This window comes from Suncus etruscus, chromosome 5 (assembly GCF_024139225.1).
Source record: "Suncus etruscus isolate mSunEtr1 chromosome 5, mSunEtr1.pri.cur, whole genome shotgun sequence".
Lineage (NCBI taxonomy): Eukaryota > Metazoa > Chordata > Mammalia > Eulipotyphla > Soricidae > Suncus > Suncus etruscus.
In genome coordinates, this window is record NC_064852.1 from 9,180,480 (window position 1) to 9,197,690 (window position 17,211).

The 17,211-nt window shown below is 38.0% G+C and overlaps 1 protein-coding gene across 1 annotated transcript in view; it reads left to right on the forward strand.

Moving 5' to 3' along the window:
- The window catches only part of TNFSF8 (TNF superfamily member 8), a 29,331-nt gene extending 15,238 nt beyond the window's left edge, over positions 1 to 14,093 (forward strand). The window contains exons 3-4 of the mRNA XM_049774216.1: positions 12,151 to 12,222; positions 13,641 to 14,093. Coding sequence (XP_049630173.1) covers positions 12,151 to 12,222; positions 13,641 to 14,035 — 467 coding nt within the window. The 3' untranslated portion in view covers positions 14,036 to 14,093. The remainder of the gene's footprint in view (positions 1 to 12,150; positions 12,223 to 13,640) is intronic.
- Positions 14,094 to 17,211: the final 3,118 nt, after the last annotated feature.

A 17,211-nucleotide genomic window follows, 5' to 3' on the forward strand; every position in this document is an offset into this window, starting at 1 on the left:
AGAAAGCTTTTCTTCTTTAGACCTCATCTATAACTCAGGGGCAAAAGACTAAAATAAAAAGCCAGAGAGATAGGACAGCATGTAAAGCACTTTACTTGCATGATGTCAGCCCTGGCTCAATCCCTAACGATGAATATAATCCTTTGTGCACCACCAGGGGTCATTCCTAAACACAGATCCAAAGAAGTTTCTGAGAAACATTGGGTATAACATAAATACCCAGTGGTGTAGTCACAAAATGATACCACCCAAAACGAACACCACAAAATGATGCTACACAAACCTGTAAGGTCCTGTCAGCTTTGCTATTTTCCAATACTACCATGATTTCACTTAGTGGATAAGTACAGAAAAGTTCGCTACAATCTTGAGTAAATCTAAAGCCACAGCAAATTCTTCTTAAAATGGCACAAGGAGCAAATGGTCCTTGAAAAATATAATGAGACCTTCCAGGCGGGGTTGGGGGTGGTTAACTGTCTTCCAGAAACTTCTAGAAGAAAGCCAGAGGCAGACTATAGTTTGTCACTGAGGTAGAAGAGGACTGAAGCAAGATCTTCTCTGGAAGGCTCTTGCTATCGGTGGATAAAATTGACTGACCACAGCCAATAGCTAGTAATAGCAGTCCCAGGTCAGGGAAGCTGGCATTTTTGGATACAGGATAATTACTTGCCACAGGATGGCACAGAGCTGCAGGAAACCCACATATATGAAATTTATAACATAAAAAATATCTGATTCATGACACCGCTGCCATTCTGAGGCAGGGGATAGCTGACTGGCTTCTTACACCTTGAGCAAGGAGACCCAGGGTTGTGTGTTCACCAGTATTGTGAACCAGAAAACCTGAAAACATCTTTACATGCATATTCCTGCATGAGGATGAGAAGAATTTCCACACAGAAACCCACATAGAGAAATGGGATAACTAACAAGAAACTTAGCAGCAAACTGGCTGAGCCTACAATCCTCAACAACAGGACCCATTCTGTTATATCTCATCCAATTGGGATGACTTCATTCCATCCCCCATGTCACATCATGGAGAAATCTAGGAGGTTTTAAGGAAGGAGAGAGGCACATTTTGGTCCCTCTTTGCTCCAATCTTCTGCTTTGTGCTGAATCTCACATGTGCATTTCATATGTGGCTCACTGCATAAACCTTATAATATAGCTTATTACCCAGAGTTCTAACAACAGTATCCAATGTGGGACTCAGGTTTACAATGAGTCCAGGTTATGCAGATACTGGTACAACAAATTATTCCACTGGGGTCATCACAGTGGGCTCTCCCACTCACTCCCTTTTCATCTAGGAGAGATAGCTCATGGAGCAGTCCTCTGTTCTGGGGCTCAGCTCTCAGTCATGGGTAATGGATAAAGGGATCTCCTTTTTATCTGATTTTATGTCCTTCTCCCCACCATCACCTCATATTTCACAAACTGAACACGCTCAAATTCTACTAACTTTCATTTGAGGAACACGATTGACTGTCTTGGTCCCATCCATGGGTCTTACTAATAACCCATAAATCATAGGACAGTTCTTCCCTAGAGGGTTACTGGAGATAATTTTTACTTTTTTAAATAATATATTTATTTAAACACCATGATTACAAACATGATTGTAGTTGGGTTTCAGTCATACAACGAACAGCTCTTTCACCAGTGCAATCTTCCCACCACCAATGCCCCCATCTCCCTCCTTCCCAACCCACTGCCTGTATTCGAGACAGGCTTTCTACTCTCTCACTCACTACCATTGTTGTGATAGTTGTTAGTGTAGTAATTTCTCTAACTGCACTCACCACCCTTTGTGGTGAGCTTCATATCGTGAGCCTGTCCTTCCGGTCCTCATCTCTATTATCTCTGGGCATTATTACAACAATGTCTTTTATTTTTCTTAAAACCCATAGATGAATGAAACTATTCTGTGTGTATCTTTCTGTGGAAAGAATTTTTAAATAAACTTTCTTTGATTACCTTTGAGAGTCCAGTAGATAAAATTTAATGAACTTGATGAGACATCATACTACAGATCCAAACTGAGAGCTTCCTGACTTGTTTCTACTGCCTCATTTTATAGGAATGGAAACTGGAGTACAGAGTTATAGACTCACCTGAGGCCACACAGTTAACAAGGTGTGGAGCAAGACCTCATATCCAGGCACGCCTTCCCTGGAGCCTTTTTCTAGGAAGGCTTAGGTTTAGTGAAACTAGAAGGTGTCTTTCCTGCCCTTCCCCACCTGTTCTTCAGACAACAAATCCTTCCAGCAACTAGATTTCTTCCTTACACCTGCTCTCACAGATTGTTTTCTTGTCTTTTGGCATGGAGTTCTGGGACATTGAATATCACCAGGACACCCATGTGGGTTTGCAGACTAGGTGAATGGTAGGATTATAACCAGTTTTGGGAAGGGGCAGTAGAGGCCATGAGTTGAGTCCTAGCTTTGTAGCTGGAGGGCCACAGGGTCTGAGATAGTTCCTTCCTCCCTACAATTTTTTTTTTTTTTTTATTTATTTATTATTTTTTTTTTTAATTTAAACACCTTGATTACATACATGATTGTGTTTTGGGTTTTCAGTCATGTAAAGAACACCCCCCATCACCAGTGCAACATTCCCATCACCAATGTCCCAAGTCTCCCTCCTCCCCACCCGACCCACCTCCCTGTAATCTAAACAGGCGCTGCCATTTTCCCTCATACATTCTCATTATTAGGACAGTTCAAAATGTAGTTATTTCTCTAACTAAAACCCATCACTCTTTGTGGTGAGCTTCTGAGGTGAGCTGGAACTTCCAGCTCTTTTCTCTTTTGTGCCTGAAATTTATTATTGCAAGAATGTCTTTCATTTTTTCTTAACAACCCATAGATGAGTGAGACCATTCTGCGTTTCTCTCTCTCTCTCTCTCAGACTTATTACACTCAGCATAATAGATTCTGTGTACATCCATGTACTAGGAAAATTTCATGACTTCATCTCTCCTGACAGCTGCATAATATTCCCATTGTGTATATGTACCACCAGTTTTCTTTAGCCATTCATTCTGTTTGAAGGGCATCTGGGTTGTTTCCAGAGTCTTGCTATGGTAAATAGTGCTGCAATGAATATAGGTGTAAGGAAGGGATTTTTGTATTGTATTTTTGTGTTCTTAGGGTATATTCCTAGGAGTGGTATAGCTGGATCGTATGGGAGCTCGATTTCCAGTTTTTGGAGGAATCTCCATATTGCTTTCCATAAAGGTTGAACTAGACGGCATTCCCACCAGCAGTGGATAAGGGTTCCTTTCTCTCCACATCCCCGCCAGCACTGTTTGTTCTCATTCTTTGTGATGTGTGCCATTCTCTGTGGTGTGAGGTGGTATCTCATTGTTGTTTTGATTTGCATCTCCCTGATGATTAGTGATGTGGAGCATTTCTTCATGTGTCTTTTGGCCATTTGTATTTCTTCTTTGTCAAAGTGTCTGTTCATTTCTTCTCCCCATTTTTTGATGGGATTAGAAGAGGTCTTTGTTTCCTAAAATTGACACATGTTGCCTGATGTTCCCAGAAGTTCTAGGAGGCCCCTAAATGTCTCTTGGGGGCATCATACACTCTCTCCACCCTCACTTCAATTCAGTCTCTGGCTGATGTCAAGGTACCAAAGGCAGAGAATGATGCAGCCTCTTCGAACATCTTGCCAAACATTGTGCAAATTTTTTTGCAAGACTAAGGGATCAAATAAGGTTAGTTCTCTACTTCTACCTGAAGAAGTCAACCCTAAATGATAATCACTCAAAAGATAACCTAAAAGTGAGGCTGAAGCAATAGCACAGCAGTAGGACATTTGCCTTGCATGTGGTCGACCTAGGAGGGACCCGGTTTGATTCTCGGCATCCTATATGGTACCCCAGCCTGCCAGGAGTGATTTCTGAGTACAGAGCCAGGAGTAATTCCTGAGCACCAAGGGGTGTGACCCAAAAATAATCAATCAATCAATAAATAAAGTTTACCAAAAAATAAAAAAGTTGACCTAAAAGAGCTACCCAGAGGAAGCTCATGGAACTAAATCCTGCTATTTAGCCCTACTTAAAGCCAAGCTATCCTCGACATCCATGACTGTGAATATGATGGTATCATCCCCAAAAACCTCATAGACAACAGGAGAGCCAGTTCAAGAGGTATACCCTGCTGTCCTAGAAAGAAAATAACAGATAACCTGTTTGTGTCAGGTGACTGATAAGAATTTAGATGCTCCCCTCTCTAATGTTTTTATATTTTAAGAAAAATCATGGTAGGGGGGTACTTTGAGTAAATGGGCTAAATTGTGCTTTGGTTAATCTCAAAGACTTATTTACCTTCCCACTTATTTTAAACATCTTACTCAAACTCCACTTTTATACTTTTATTACTTAAAGCAAAGCTAGGTGGAATTATGATTCTCTCTAATAAATAAAATAGAAAAGGATTGTTCAAAATAAAGTGAATTAAGGTCCTGGGGAGATAATCTAAAATTCTAAAGAGACCTTGACCTGATCCTTAACCTTTGCCCCAAAAGAAGAGAAGAGGGGATGATGTGAAGAAGAGGGTCTAAGTTGAGAGCAAAGAAGGAACAGATATAGGAAAGGAGAGGATATGGAGTAGGAAAAGGAGAGAAGAAAAAGGAGAAGAAATATATAAAAGGAGATAAAATAAGATGAATTGAAAAGTAAAGAAAGCAATAATGCCAGGGCTTTGGATGTGGTCCAAGGAGCAATGCAGCTGTGTTGCATGTATGAAGCTTTGAGTTCTATCTTAGTTATCACGTATCTCACCTCTCCCAGCATCATCAGGTGTGGCCTGTGCAACAACAATTATTTTTAAAACATGAGTTCAGTGAGAAACAAAAAGAATTTTATGCTTGAATTTAGCGTACACAAACTACAATTATGTCTCTGAATCTCTAGATTTTCCATTTCTCACATTCATTTTTGTAAAATTAGTGAAAGAAGGAAAAAAGGGAAAGAGGAAAGAGAAGGGAGCAAAATAAAGAAGAAATGGGAGAAATAAAGGGACAGCTGGTAAAGCCTCAAATTGGCTTTATTCTGTCTTTTCTCTGTGTTATCTGGACACCACGTGTGTTAAAATTGATTTTCCCCACCAGCAAAGTGAGCCCTGATTGGGACTCAGTGCTCACCAGTGCTTACTCTACTTAGGATGATGGATACTAGATTCCCAAGTCTCTTTAATATTGGCGACTAGAATCTGTTTCGGGAGAATTAAAAAAAGGCCGTGTAACTCAGTCAAAGTCATACAATTTGGCTAGTAGCAAAGGTAGAATTTGAATCACCCTTTGACCCCAACTTTTAGAACTTATTAGAAGCCTAACTTTCAAAAACTGCTTCCATATTTCCGGATCTAAACTAACTTGAAGGTATCCTTTTAAAGCCATTCAACATATTAGCAAATTGAACCATACAACTTTAGAATGGCTTTAAAGGTATGCCTCTTCAACATGCCCGATATTTAATATGAATGAATTCCAAAGAAATAGCCAAAGAGGCAGAGAGACTTAATTTATATGAGCACTAGGCTAGGGTTGAGAAAACCTGCAAATCCCAAGGAGCGTCCAAGAAATCCCAATGAATTTTAGCTTGAACTCCATTTGTTTTTACTAACTGCTGTTCAACATGGAGCTCATAAAAGTACATTTTCAAAATATTGTTTATAAATCCAGATTTATCTATTCCTCCCTACCGCCTCATCCTTCTTTATTAAACCACCCCTCCTAGAGTTCATTTCTCCATCACTAGTTGAAAAAGCAGCATCAAGGAAAAGACCAGGTAGAACTGGGTTTAAATGACCTTCAGTTTAAAAGATTTACTTGATCCAAATTATACTGACAGTGGAGTGGCTCTCCCCTAAAATGTTCTTTTCGGGACTCTTTCCTCTAAAGCCCCTCAGAGTTTGGAACTTGGAAGCCAGCACTCAGAATATGCAGTGCATCGGGATCTTTCCTCTCCTTTATACGATTACAATAACTTCAAAAGAATAAAACAGGATTCTTTTACTTTCCCAGAAGTGTTAAGTGACCTAAAACCTTTGTGTAAACAAGGGAGAAACTTGAATCCATTCAACAATACCTTAAGCTTACTTTTAATAGAACATTTATTTTACTAAACAAATTCCTTGAGGTGGTACTTAGGCTGCTCAGAATATAACAACCAGTAAAAAAGACGAGAGAAGAAGAAAGAGACTCTAACTTCCTGGTTGTCTCCTCCAAGTCATGTGCTATACGGATATTCTTTATGATATTGGGGTTTTCCTTTACTAGGAAAATGCATCTTCACCACATCCAATCAGTGGGCATGATGCGGCCATATTGTTGATGTGGTAGCTAATGGTGGGTATTGATAGGTGACAGGTGAAAAGTGGAAAGTCTTAAGTGAAACCCAGGTGCCATTTATGAGATATACTGTTTCTATTCTATCCTGATGTCCATGTTGATCTAAGCAGGCAGATACTCATTACTCAGGTCACATACCAGCAGACTGGAACAAATGGCATGATTAAATTTGCCACCATGAAGCCATGTTGGGAACTCTTGTTCTTTCTGTAAACCCAATTGACCATGACTTATGACTGAGCATCTCTCCACACACTGTTGGAAATTGCATCTTGGCATTTTTCCACAATAGGGAGTCCAGAAAACACGTTGCAGGCTTTCCAGCACTACCCAATGTTTTATTTGTTTTCAAACCAAATACTATGATGCTACAAACCTAACTCTTTCTGAATTTAAACCACCCCACTCTGTAGAATAGCTGAAAGACAGATGATGATTAAGTGGACCCTGGTCTAGCTAAGAGACCCTGTGTGTGCTCCTAAACTAGTTTCACGGCTAAGGTAACTTCACTGAAGAGTCCTGGGACACACACATTCAGCATCTCTGGGTCAGGTCTTACCACCCATATATCACATCATTAAAGTAGGGTCTCAGTTGAATTGGCATCTGATGGCCTGTTTAGATATAAACTTTTGGAACTTTAAGGTGTCCTGTGCTCAGGGTTCATGCTATCCTTATTCTGATTTCTAAAACACTAAAAATCCTCTCAGATAATTTAAGCTATCTCTGGCTCGCTCTCTCTCAAGCAACAAATCCTTCATCCTTCTAGAAGAGGTCTTTGTTTGTAAGAACAGGTCTTGCCCATATTAAGGTCTTGGTGCTCAGAAGAAACACAAAATACTTGTCTGAAAGATGCATTGGCCCTCAAAAGAGGAGGGTTCTTTAGGCCCCTTTCTATATATGTTACATAACACATATATGTTAAGGAGTAGAGTGGAAATGGGGTTGACCTAAGACAAATTTTATCATGGGTAAAATAATGGGCATCTTGTGTGTTGTATAGTTAACTAGTATGTGTCAGGTGATCTCTTGATTCACTTTTATTTCCACAAAGCAAGTAAAATCTTATAGATCCATGTTGTTCAGAATTTAGATCATCACTGGAATTATAAAAGTCCTCTCCTACCACATACAGGGGCTAGAAAACTTACTGAGTGAATACTTGTTACTGCGGTATGGTCACATATTCATAATGACAGTCTCTGAAGCTGAGTCTCACTGAGGTTTTTTCTCCCCATCTACAGCAGACCTGGTAATTGTAAAATGCTCTACACAGACTGCTAGAACAAGCTGGAAGATTCCTTCTAGATCACTTTTTATACTGTTCTTCATTTAGACATAATCAAGAGTCCAGAGAGGATTCTAACTCTCTTTAGACCACTTAAATGTTCAGTCCTTCACACAAAACCCTTCCAGACCTCACATTTAGCTGGACAATAAATGCAGCAGGACAATGTTTAGCTTTCTACATGTCCAGCTTTCAAATTTTGAGCAACACAGGGTTCCAACTGCATATAGGAGTGCAAGTCACTTTGAAACTGCCTTTGTAACTGCAAAAAATTCTTTCCTGAATTTTTTGGGTGACACACAAGACTATATATATAAAATATATAAGATAATGTTGCACATCACATTAATGTTCATCTACTCTTGAAGTATATCAACACATCTCCAAACAGCAGTAGGGCCCCATTTTTGAGCTTTCAGATCTGTAATTGACAATGCAATTTATCTGTCACTGGCAAAGTTTTCCCATCTCTCAACTAAAATGTGGAGACAGGAGAGTGTTGTGCAAGTGTGCCTCATCTTCCAAGCAGAGACTTTGTACCTGACTTAGTATTTGGACCCAGAAGGCTGCCCTGTCTTCTGCTAACCTCCTTTTATAGTGCTAAAAACAAATGATTGTCAAATCCCACCCTGAACCCTAGCTCAACCGTCCCATGATATGCCATCAACAGTTCTCCAGTACCCTTGGTTTCACCCCCAGATTGAGCAATATTATTCTTAAAGGGGGTTGCCCATGTATTACTTTTCACTTGAAACTATATAAAAGATTCTTTTAAAAAAAAAAAAAACTAAAAGTCAACATGTCCTTTGACTTCAGGAAATGCAAATGCTTCAAGATAGAGTTGTTTTTTTTCCATCCTTGAGTTTCTCAGAATTACACCTGAGGTCAACCCACCGAATCGTCAAAGACCAAAGGGGAAAGAAAAAAATCTACATGTAAGAGGGGCAAGCCCGGACTTGCCCTTGTGACGCCACCTGCATATAGATGCTTATTTGATAGATATCACTGTAAGCAAAATTATGGGTGGGAATCTCCAGTCAAAGAAAGAGGCTGTTCTTGACTGGCTTTCCCCTGGGTTTGAGCATTACATTCCCATGTTATCTAAGTTAAACTGTAGAACTGATGAGAAGTAAAGCCAGGAGTTATTCCATCCCCAAGTGGAAAAGAAAATTTTATCAGCCCCATTCACCTCACTCTTAAAAACTTAATTGATATGTGTAAAATAAGACCTGGATAAGAAGATTCAAATAAATGAGCATTGGAAGAGTAGAGTTAGATACATATAATAGTTGAGTATAATGGGTGACAAAAGGAAGAGACTGAGAAAGTTTCTTTAGGAAATGACTGACAAAATGCACTTTTCAAAATAAATAAATTGCCCTTGGTAAAAAGGGGACTGCTGCAAACAGAGATAAAGGTGCCAAGATAGCATGGGTAAATAAGCATGGTGAATTTTCAACCCCCTAAGACTCCAAATTATGGTGATGAGTTTAGAAATTCATTAAGGCCTATAAATCAGACAGTTCCCACTCCACTACTAAACAGACATGTTACTTTTATAATCCTGATTCATCATAAATAAACTAAAATTTTTGTTCATAATTTTTTATGGTGGGATTGTGAGAATTAAGTAGAACACTTAATAGGCTACCTAGACAATTATCAATGTGCATCTGCCATTATTGTTTCCCTGCGCTATTGTTAGAAAAAATAGAGGAAGGGTAAAACCAGAGAGTTTATTGGTGGTCTTAACACAGATGCATATGAATGTTCTATGGAGGAGCTTATCTTGCATCTACAAGAATAGTAGAGTCCAAAAGAAAATTCATGCAGGAAAGAAGCACATTGAGATGCCCATGTTTTAAGTTTTTGTCTGTGATGTTTCATAACCCAAAATGGAGACGGGCCAGTAGATAGATAGTTAAATAGTGCATTAGAGAATAAACAGACCTAGGTTTTGTGAGTAAGGTTCTAAACACTAAACACTCAGGGTGTGTATTGTGGCTTAGATCTGTAGGACAAGGTCTCTAGTTGGAGACTAAATGAGAGACAAGATCACTGGCATTCATCATTGAAGAACTATTCTGAGTGGAGAGCAGGTAGAGTACATACTATACCACTTCTGCTAAGAGCAGCTCCAGTAGTGAGCTGGTTCACATAGCAAAGAGAACTCTTCTTTTTATTTTCGAACTACTCCAGAGCCCATTGAGCAGTGAGGAAGATCTGCAGGGAGTCCATGGTGCAAACACATCAAAAGTATCACCTCTTTAAATAGGGCTTCTGCTGCCTCATAGCTGATGGCTGGAATAAATGGCCATTTCTGGTGAAAACATTAAAACGATGAAAATTTCAGATCACAGATAACCTAGTTTCATAGATAGGAAATTCAAGCCGGAAATAAGGAATTTGTCTGGACATTTTTAGAATTCATGATTTTTGCAGTAAATATGTGCATTGGTTCTTTGCCTATAAAAATAGTATAGAAAGAAAAAGCTAAACCAACAGTACCAGTAAAATATATTACAATTATTTTTATGCTCAAATAACATAAGGACATAAACAGTGTATTTTACTTCTACCATAAACACTCTGTTTACAATGTTCCCTTTAACTCACATGGTTTTAACTTACAAGGAGCCTTTAATTCAGTTTCTTACCACTGAACACAGATTTTTTCCCCTTTGATGAGAGAAATGGTGCAAGGCAAAAACTAACCTCTGGAATCTGATTAACTTCTTTGTTTCCATGGACTTGACCTTTTATCATTGACCATATAGGCATCAGTAACCGGGAGAGTTACTCTGAGGACAAGAATAACCAAAATATGTCAGGAGCCATAGAGATAGTGCAGCAGTAGGGAGTTTGCCTTGCATGTGGATGACCCAGGACAAAACTTGGTTCAATCCCTGGTCTCCCAAGCCAGGAGCAATTTCTGAGCGCATATTCAGGAGTAACCTCTGACCATCATTGGGTGTGGCCCCAAAACAAAAACAAAACAAGAAGAATAACTAAAATATGTCAAAGCACCCATACTATGAAGTATGCAACATTATTTCCAGAATTATCTTTCTTAACACTACTGCCTAGCTACAAGACTTGGGACAAATGTACTTAATCTGTCTAGTCCCTAGGCTTTTTTTGTACCTAAGAAAGTCATTAATAATACTGTCTGCATAAATTGCTGCAAAGATTAAGTGAGGGGAAAAATCTATAAAGTTCCAAGAATAGATCTTGACATATACAGGAACTGAAGTCATTTTTCTTCTATTCTCCAACTATCAGTCTTCCATACAATTCCTACAGAAGCCACTGTTTTAGGGGGAATATTCAAGAAATGCACTAGAGCTGTGGCCGGCAACCTGCAGTTCGAGAGCCACATGCGGCTCTTTACACTTTTAATTTGGCTCTTCTGTGTGCCGGGCGGCCGCTCCAGGAGTCAGGACTCTACTCCTAGTCTCTGTCAGTGCACGCCCTATGTAGATCTCAAAATAAATTTCAATCTTGGTTTTGGGGAAATTTGGTTCAGTTGAAAAAAAAAGGTTGCCGACCACTGCTAGAGCAACCAAAGCTACTTCTGACAGTGCTGAAGTTTAAGAGCCAGAGATCAAACTCAGCTATGTGCTTTACCATTCAAGCCATTGACCTGATCTTGAAGCAATCAGCTTTGAGGGTTTTTTTTTTGGTTGGTTTGTTTTGTTTTTTTGCTTTGTTTTTCTGGGTTTTGGTTTTTGAGCCACACCCAGCTGTACTTAAGACTTCCTTCTAACACTACATTCAGGGATCACTTCTATGTTTTTTATTTAAACATCTTGGTTGCAAGATTGTCCATAATATTTTTGTCACCAGATAAAAAGTTGAAATGAAAATGAAAATTTGTTCATAATTGAATTACAGTCACACAATATACAGCTTTCACCAGTGAACATTTGCCAACCCCAATGCCTTCACTTTCCCTCTCACCCTCAGGGATCACTTCTAGTAGGGTTTTTGGAATCATATAGGATGTTGAGAACTCAACACAAGTTGGCCAGGTCCAAGGCAAAGACCTTGTCCACTGTACTATCTCACCAGCTCTCAAAGCACTCAATATTTAAAGTGCTAGAAATAACTTCTGAGCACTTCTAGTATGGCTCCAAAACAAATACAAACAAATATGAATCCTAAAGAACTTGATGGAAAATTGATAATTGAAAAAATTCTCTCCTTTTCAGCTCAAAAGAAAAAGATTAGTAGTTGTCCCCATTGAAAGGTCCAGATGTAGTTGTCCCACATTGAAAGGTCTCACATTGAAAGGTCCAGATGTCATCCAGTGGTAGAGGTATGCTTTTCATGATTGAGGCCATGAGATAAATCATGGTTAACACATACCATACATGTACTCTTTTATCTTCACTCTTGCCTAAAGTTATACACAAACAAGGAGTCTCAGAAGAAGAGCTGATAGTCCCAGTCTCCAAAGTAGAGAAAGATATTCAATGTATGACTTCTCTTATTTTTAGGAAATTGCTCAGAAGACATTTTGTGTATCCTGAGAAGGGCTCCATTCAAGAAGTCATGTGCTTACCTTCAAGGTAAGTAAATAAATTCAAAAAGTCCTTACCACAGAAAAACCACCTGCTACGGCCTTTCTGAATCTCCTAAGCCAGAGGTCACATACAGGCCCAAGTTCTATGGGACCCATGGATGTGTTCTACTTAACCCACATACTGTTTTTGATCATTTGACTTCAAATGCCCTAAGAGAGAAAAGGGGAGCATGGTACTCCCTAAAATCTCTGATCTTCTCCCTTATATTACCAGCATCAGGTGTTTGTGTCCCTCTTCTAGTGGTACAGTATCTATTCTATCACATACAAATGATAGCCAAATACACAGAGTTTCTCCTAATACAAGTCAGAGGCCTTTCATGTCTGCCTTTAATGTGGCAATCATCTGGGGATCACAAAAGTGCCCTGCCCTAGACAGTTTAATAAACATGTTGTCACAATCTGTCTACATATTGCATCATGATTCTGAAAAGATTTCCCTTATAAATGAAATAATGAAAAGCATTTACATACACTAGAAAAGACTGAAATGCAGAGGAAATGGCCAAGATTCTGTGAATAGCCATTCTGCCCATTTCAGAAATTCTATTTTGCACTTAGATTAGTTCTCCCTCATCAATTGAATTGCAAAGAGCTCTAAAAGGGAAAACACAGAGGCAATTAAAATGAACAAACCAGCTTTCCTCTTTGCAAAGACACCCTGACCAATCAATGACTATTTCAGTATTAGAACTCAAACAGATGGCTTCCAGGATGAACAGAGTTGCTAAAAGATTCTGATGATTCTCTGCTTCTACAAAAATTCCAGATGGGAAGAGTCTCTTAGTGTGGATGTGAGGAAATTACACAATCATGTGCAGGCATCTTTTTAAATGGAGAAAGATGTTTAAAAATTTAGGTAATGAATGATTAGAGGGTGCATTTTTGTGAAGCAATCTTGATGTATGCATTAGTTATCAGTTGAACAAAATTGAATGTCATAGCTCTGATATTTTGTGCAATGTCTATTAAGTAGTACTGCCTTGTGTATTAAATTTTTATTGATTGATTAAATTAATATGGTAGTTCATAATTTGTGGAGAATATTAACTAGGAGCTTAAACCAGAAAAGAAAAAAATAGCAAGTATGAGAATAACAGGTCAATAAAGAAAACAAATCTATCGAAGGTGAAAGCACAATAGCATGTGTTTCCTGGTTTGGGGAATTAGGGGAAAAAAGAAAGTACTTATTGGAGCCTTTGATAGCTAAGTTGGTGAAGTGAAGGGCTTAGTGCTAAAGAGCAGCATCTAGGAAGATTAAAACAAATATTACTCCAGATTGCCAGAACAGCAAGCAATATTATGAAAAATATAGGTCTTGAAAAGGGAACTACTGACAAAAAGTTTTTGAACTTTTCAATATGCCCCAGAAACTCTTCTAATAATTACATTTTTTACTCCCAGTGTCAAAGCACATAAACACAAGCAAGTTGTCTTGGAACAAACATGGCATTATTCATGGAGTCAAGTATCAGAATGGGAGTCTGGTGATTGAGTCTCCAGGTTTGTACTTCATCATCTGCCAACTACAATTTCTAGTGAAATTCCCAGGACAACCCGTTGACCTAAAGATGGAACTTCTCATCAACAATGAAGTCAAAAGGCAGGCACTGGTAACAGTGTATGAGTCTGGAACACAAACCAAAAACATATACCAAAACCTCTCTCTGTTCTTGCTGGAGAACCTTCAGATCAATAATACCATATCAATCCAGGTGAATAATTTCCAGTACGTGGATACAGACACCTTTCCTCTTGATAGCGTGTTGTCCATCTTCTCCTACAGTAGTTCAGACTGAGTCATTGCTCTGGCCTCCAGGAAAAAGAAAATCTACTTAGTAGTGCATTTCTTTTCACACCCTTGGGCAAAAAAAAAAAAAAATAGTGAACCAAGACTGAAATCACAAAGAGTATTGAATTAGTACATGTCTTTTTCTTTCTTTGGGGAAGATACAGCTCTCGAATAAAATGAGAATTTTGAGTAAAGTATCTTTCAAACAGAAAGCAGACAAGAATTCTAGCATGCTGGATTAAGCGCCATATTGGAATCACAAAAGACTGGATTCAAGCCATAGTCTAACCACTTACTCAGAGTTTGACCTTTACCCTTACTGGAACTAAAAAGCCATGTAGATCAAAAAAGGGACTGATTTTGAGTCTATCCAAAGACTTACATCTCATCATACTTGTTTCTCTGTTCACAGATTGTGAACTGAAATTCCAAGCCTCCAGCAAAAAGAAAGACCCCACATGAGTAAAAAATTGTTGGTATAAAAGCATCTGCCTGCATGTTTCTTCAATAGAGTCTGAATTTGGAGTTAAGATCTAGGGCACCTTATGGAAGGATGTGATTAGATATGAAGTATCTAAAAGGTATAAAAGAAAGGACTTTTAATACCTCACTGAGAGACTTCTGGGTGCTTAAAAACCCATCTGAGAGGCCTACTCTAGTCTATTAAAATTATGTTTTCATAATGGACAGACTTTTTGTCAGAAAATTAATACCATTCAATAAATACTTAACCAAGATGCCATGGTCAAAGGAGTGATAAAAAAGTAGTCATAAAATCATCACATTATGAATCCTTCATAATTTCTTTCAGTTGCCTGCTGCAAACATTTCACAGGAAAGTACTTATGTAAAGGATATTTTAAGGCCCCCAAAGGTGTTGGAAGACAGCGATGATCCTAAAAGTACTTTGGAGTACTGGTATCCATCTCTCCTGATTTGTACATGGGAGATTTCTCTGACTACATTATCTCTTATATTTGTTTTTCACCTTCAAAGGAATATCTTATTTGTTTGCAAGAAGGATTTGAAATATATGCCCTTCAGGAGAAAAGTGACTTATCATTGCTATATAAAAATTTTATTTACAATAATTACATTATTTTGTAATCCACCTGTGTCACATAATTTGACTTAGAAAGGAATCAGAACTCCCAAGAGGGTTGCTAGAACCAACTCTTAGATATAATCGAAGTAAAAATGCTGAGGAAACCTGGGAAGCATTTTCCAAGCAAGAGAACTTTCTAGAGTTTACCATGCCACTGACTATTCTGGCACACAAATTGAATAAGCTCTTAATAGGGTACATTAGTTCGTGAGCAGTATCTCTGGGTAGATTTTAAGAGATATGTTAAGCTGTTAGAATGAAAGGCCAGTATAGTACATGGATTTCTAAAGTCACATGTGATAACAGTTCAATTTCCTGACTTTCTCCCTACAGCTACCCATCAGGCATTAATGGTCTCCCCTTAAAGCCTTTCTGTTTATCCTAGACCCAATATCTTTCCAACCTTGCACCAAAACAATTCCCAACATCCAGAGGTTTCCTCTACTCTTACTTGCCATCTCCCCCACTGCTTCAGTCTCTTCATTCTAATGTAAGATACAAGTAAAACCTATATTATGTGCCTATTACTTTTAGTACCTATATGACTATATAATACCTGAATATATCTGTATATTCAAAAAAAGGATAAATCACACAGTCAAAAGAATTATTAGGGCCTCATGAAATCAAAGTTCTGCCTCTCAGAAATGGAAGGAATTTATCTGAAGGTCACATTTTCTTGAATAAAAATTTTTATTTTAATTTGAATTTATTCATGTATAGGTGTATCTATACATGCATTTAAGTATGTGTAGATCTGTACATATGTGTCTTTAATTATGTGTGCATGTATGATTATAATATGTACATATATGTATGTGAATATAGCAACTGTTTCATAGATCATGTGTTTAGCCTAAGGTCAAGTGGGAAAGCCTAATTATTGTTCTAAGCTTTGCAAAATTACTATGTACTTATATTTATTTTTAAGTATGAAAACTACAGAAAATAATGTTTCTTCTATGTCTTAGCAGCTTATTTAATAATTATTAATATTTTTCTATATTACCTTCATCCTCTATTTTTAAAAATTAAAGAATACAAATAGAGCTAACATCTTCTCTATACATGGCCTCACACTCTTCCCAGAGATAAACATTGCATGGAAGTTTGTGTCCCTTTCCCTTGCTCCATTTTATTTGTGTTTTCTTGAAAGAATATATAGTGTAATATTGTGTGATTTTAATTTTTTTCAATAAAAAATTCATACTTTATATAAATTTGTTACTTGAGTATTTTATGGGTCATTACATTTTTAATATTTATCTTAAATAGATATGTAGATCTTGTTCCTTCATTTAACTACAGAAATTTCTTTTACAGTGGTGAAAACTAGGTTTTATTAATTTTTTAAATTTTACTTTTTTTAAATAATATTGTATTTAAAAACCTTGGTTACAAACATGATTGTGATTGGGTTTCAGTCATATAAGAGGACACCCCCCATCACCAGTGCAACATTCCCACCAAATATCCCTCCTCCCCACCCCCCCCACCTGTACTCTAGACAGGCTTTCTATTTCCTTCACACATTCTCATTGTTAGGATAGTTTGCAATGTAGTTATTTCTTTAACTAAACTCATCACTCTTTGTGGTGAGGTTCATGAAGTGGGCTGTAACTTCCAGACCTCCTCTTTTTGTCTCTGAAAATTATTGCAAGAATGTCTTTCATTTTTCTTAAAACCCATAGATGAGTGAGACCATTCTACATCTTTCTCTATGTCTTTCTCTCTGACTTATTTCACTCAGCATAATAGATTCCATGTACATCTATGTATAGGAAAATTTCATGACTTCATCTCTCCTGATGGCTGCATAATATTTCTTTGTGTATATGTACCACTGTTTCTTTAGCCATTCATCGGTTGAAGGGCATCTTGGTTGTTTCCAGCATCTTGCTATGATAAATAGTGCTGCAATGAATATAGGTGTAAGGAAGGAATTTTTGTGTTGTATTTTTGTGTTCCTAAGGTATATCCCTAGGAGTGGTATAGCTGAATTATATGGGAGCCCAATTTCCAGTTTTTGGAGGAATCTCCATATCGCTTTTCATAAAGGTTGGACTAGACGGCATTCC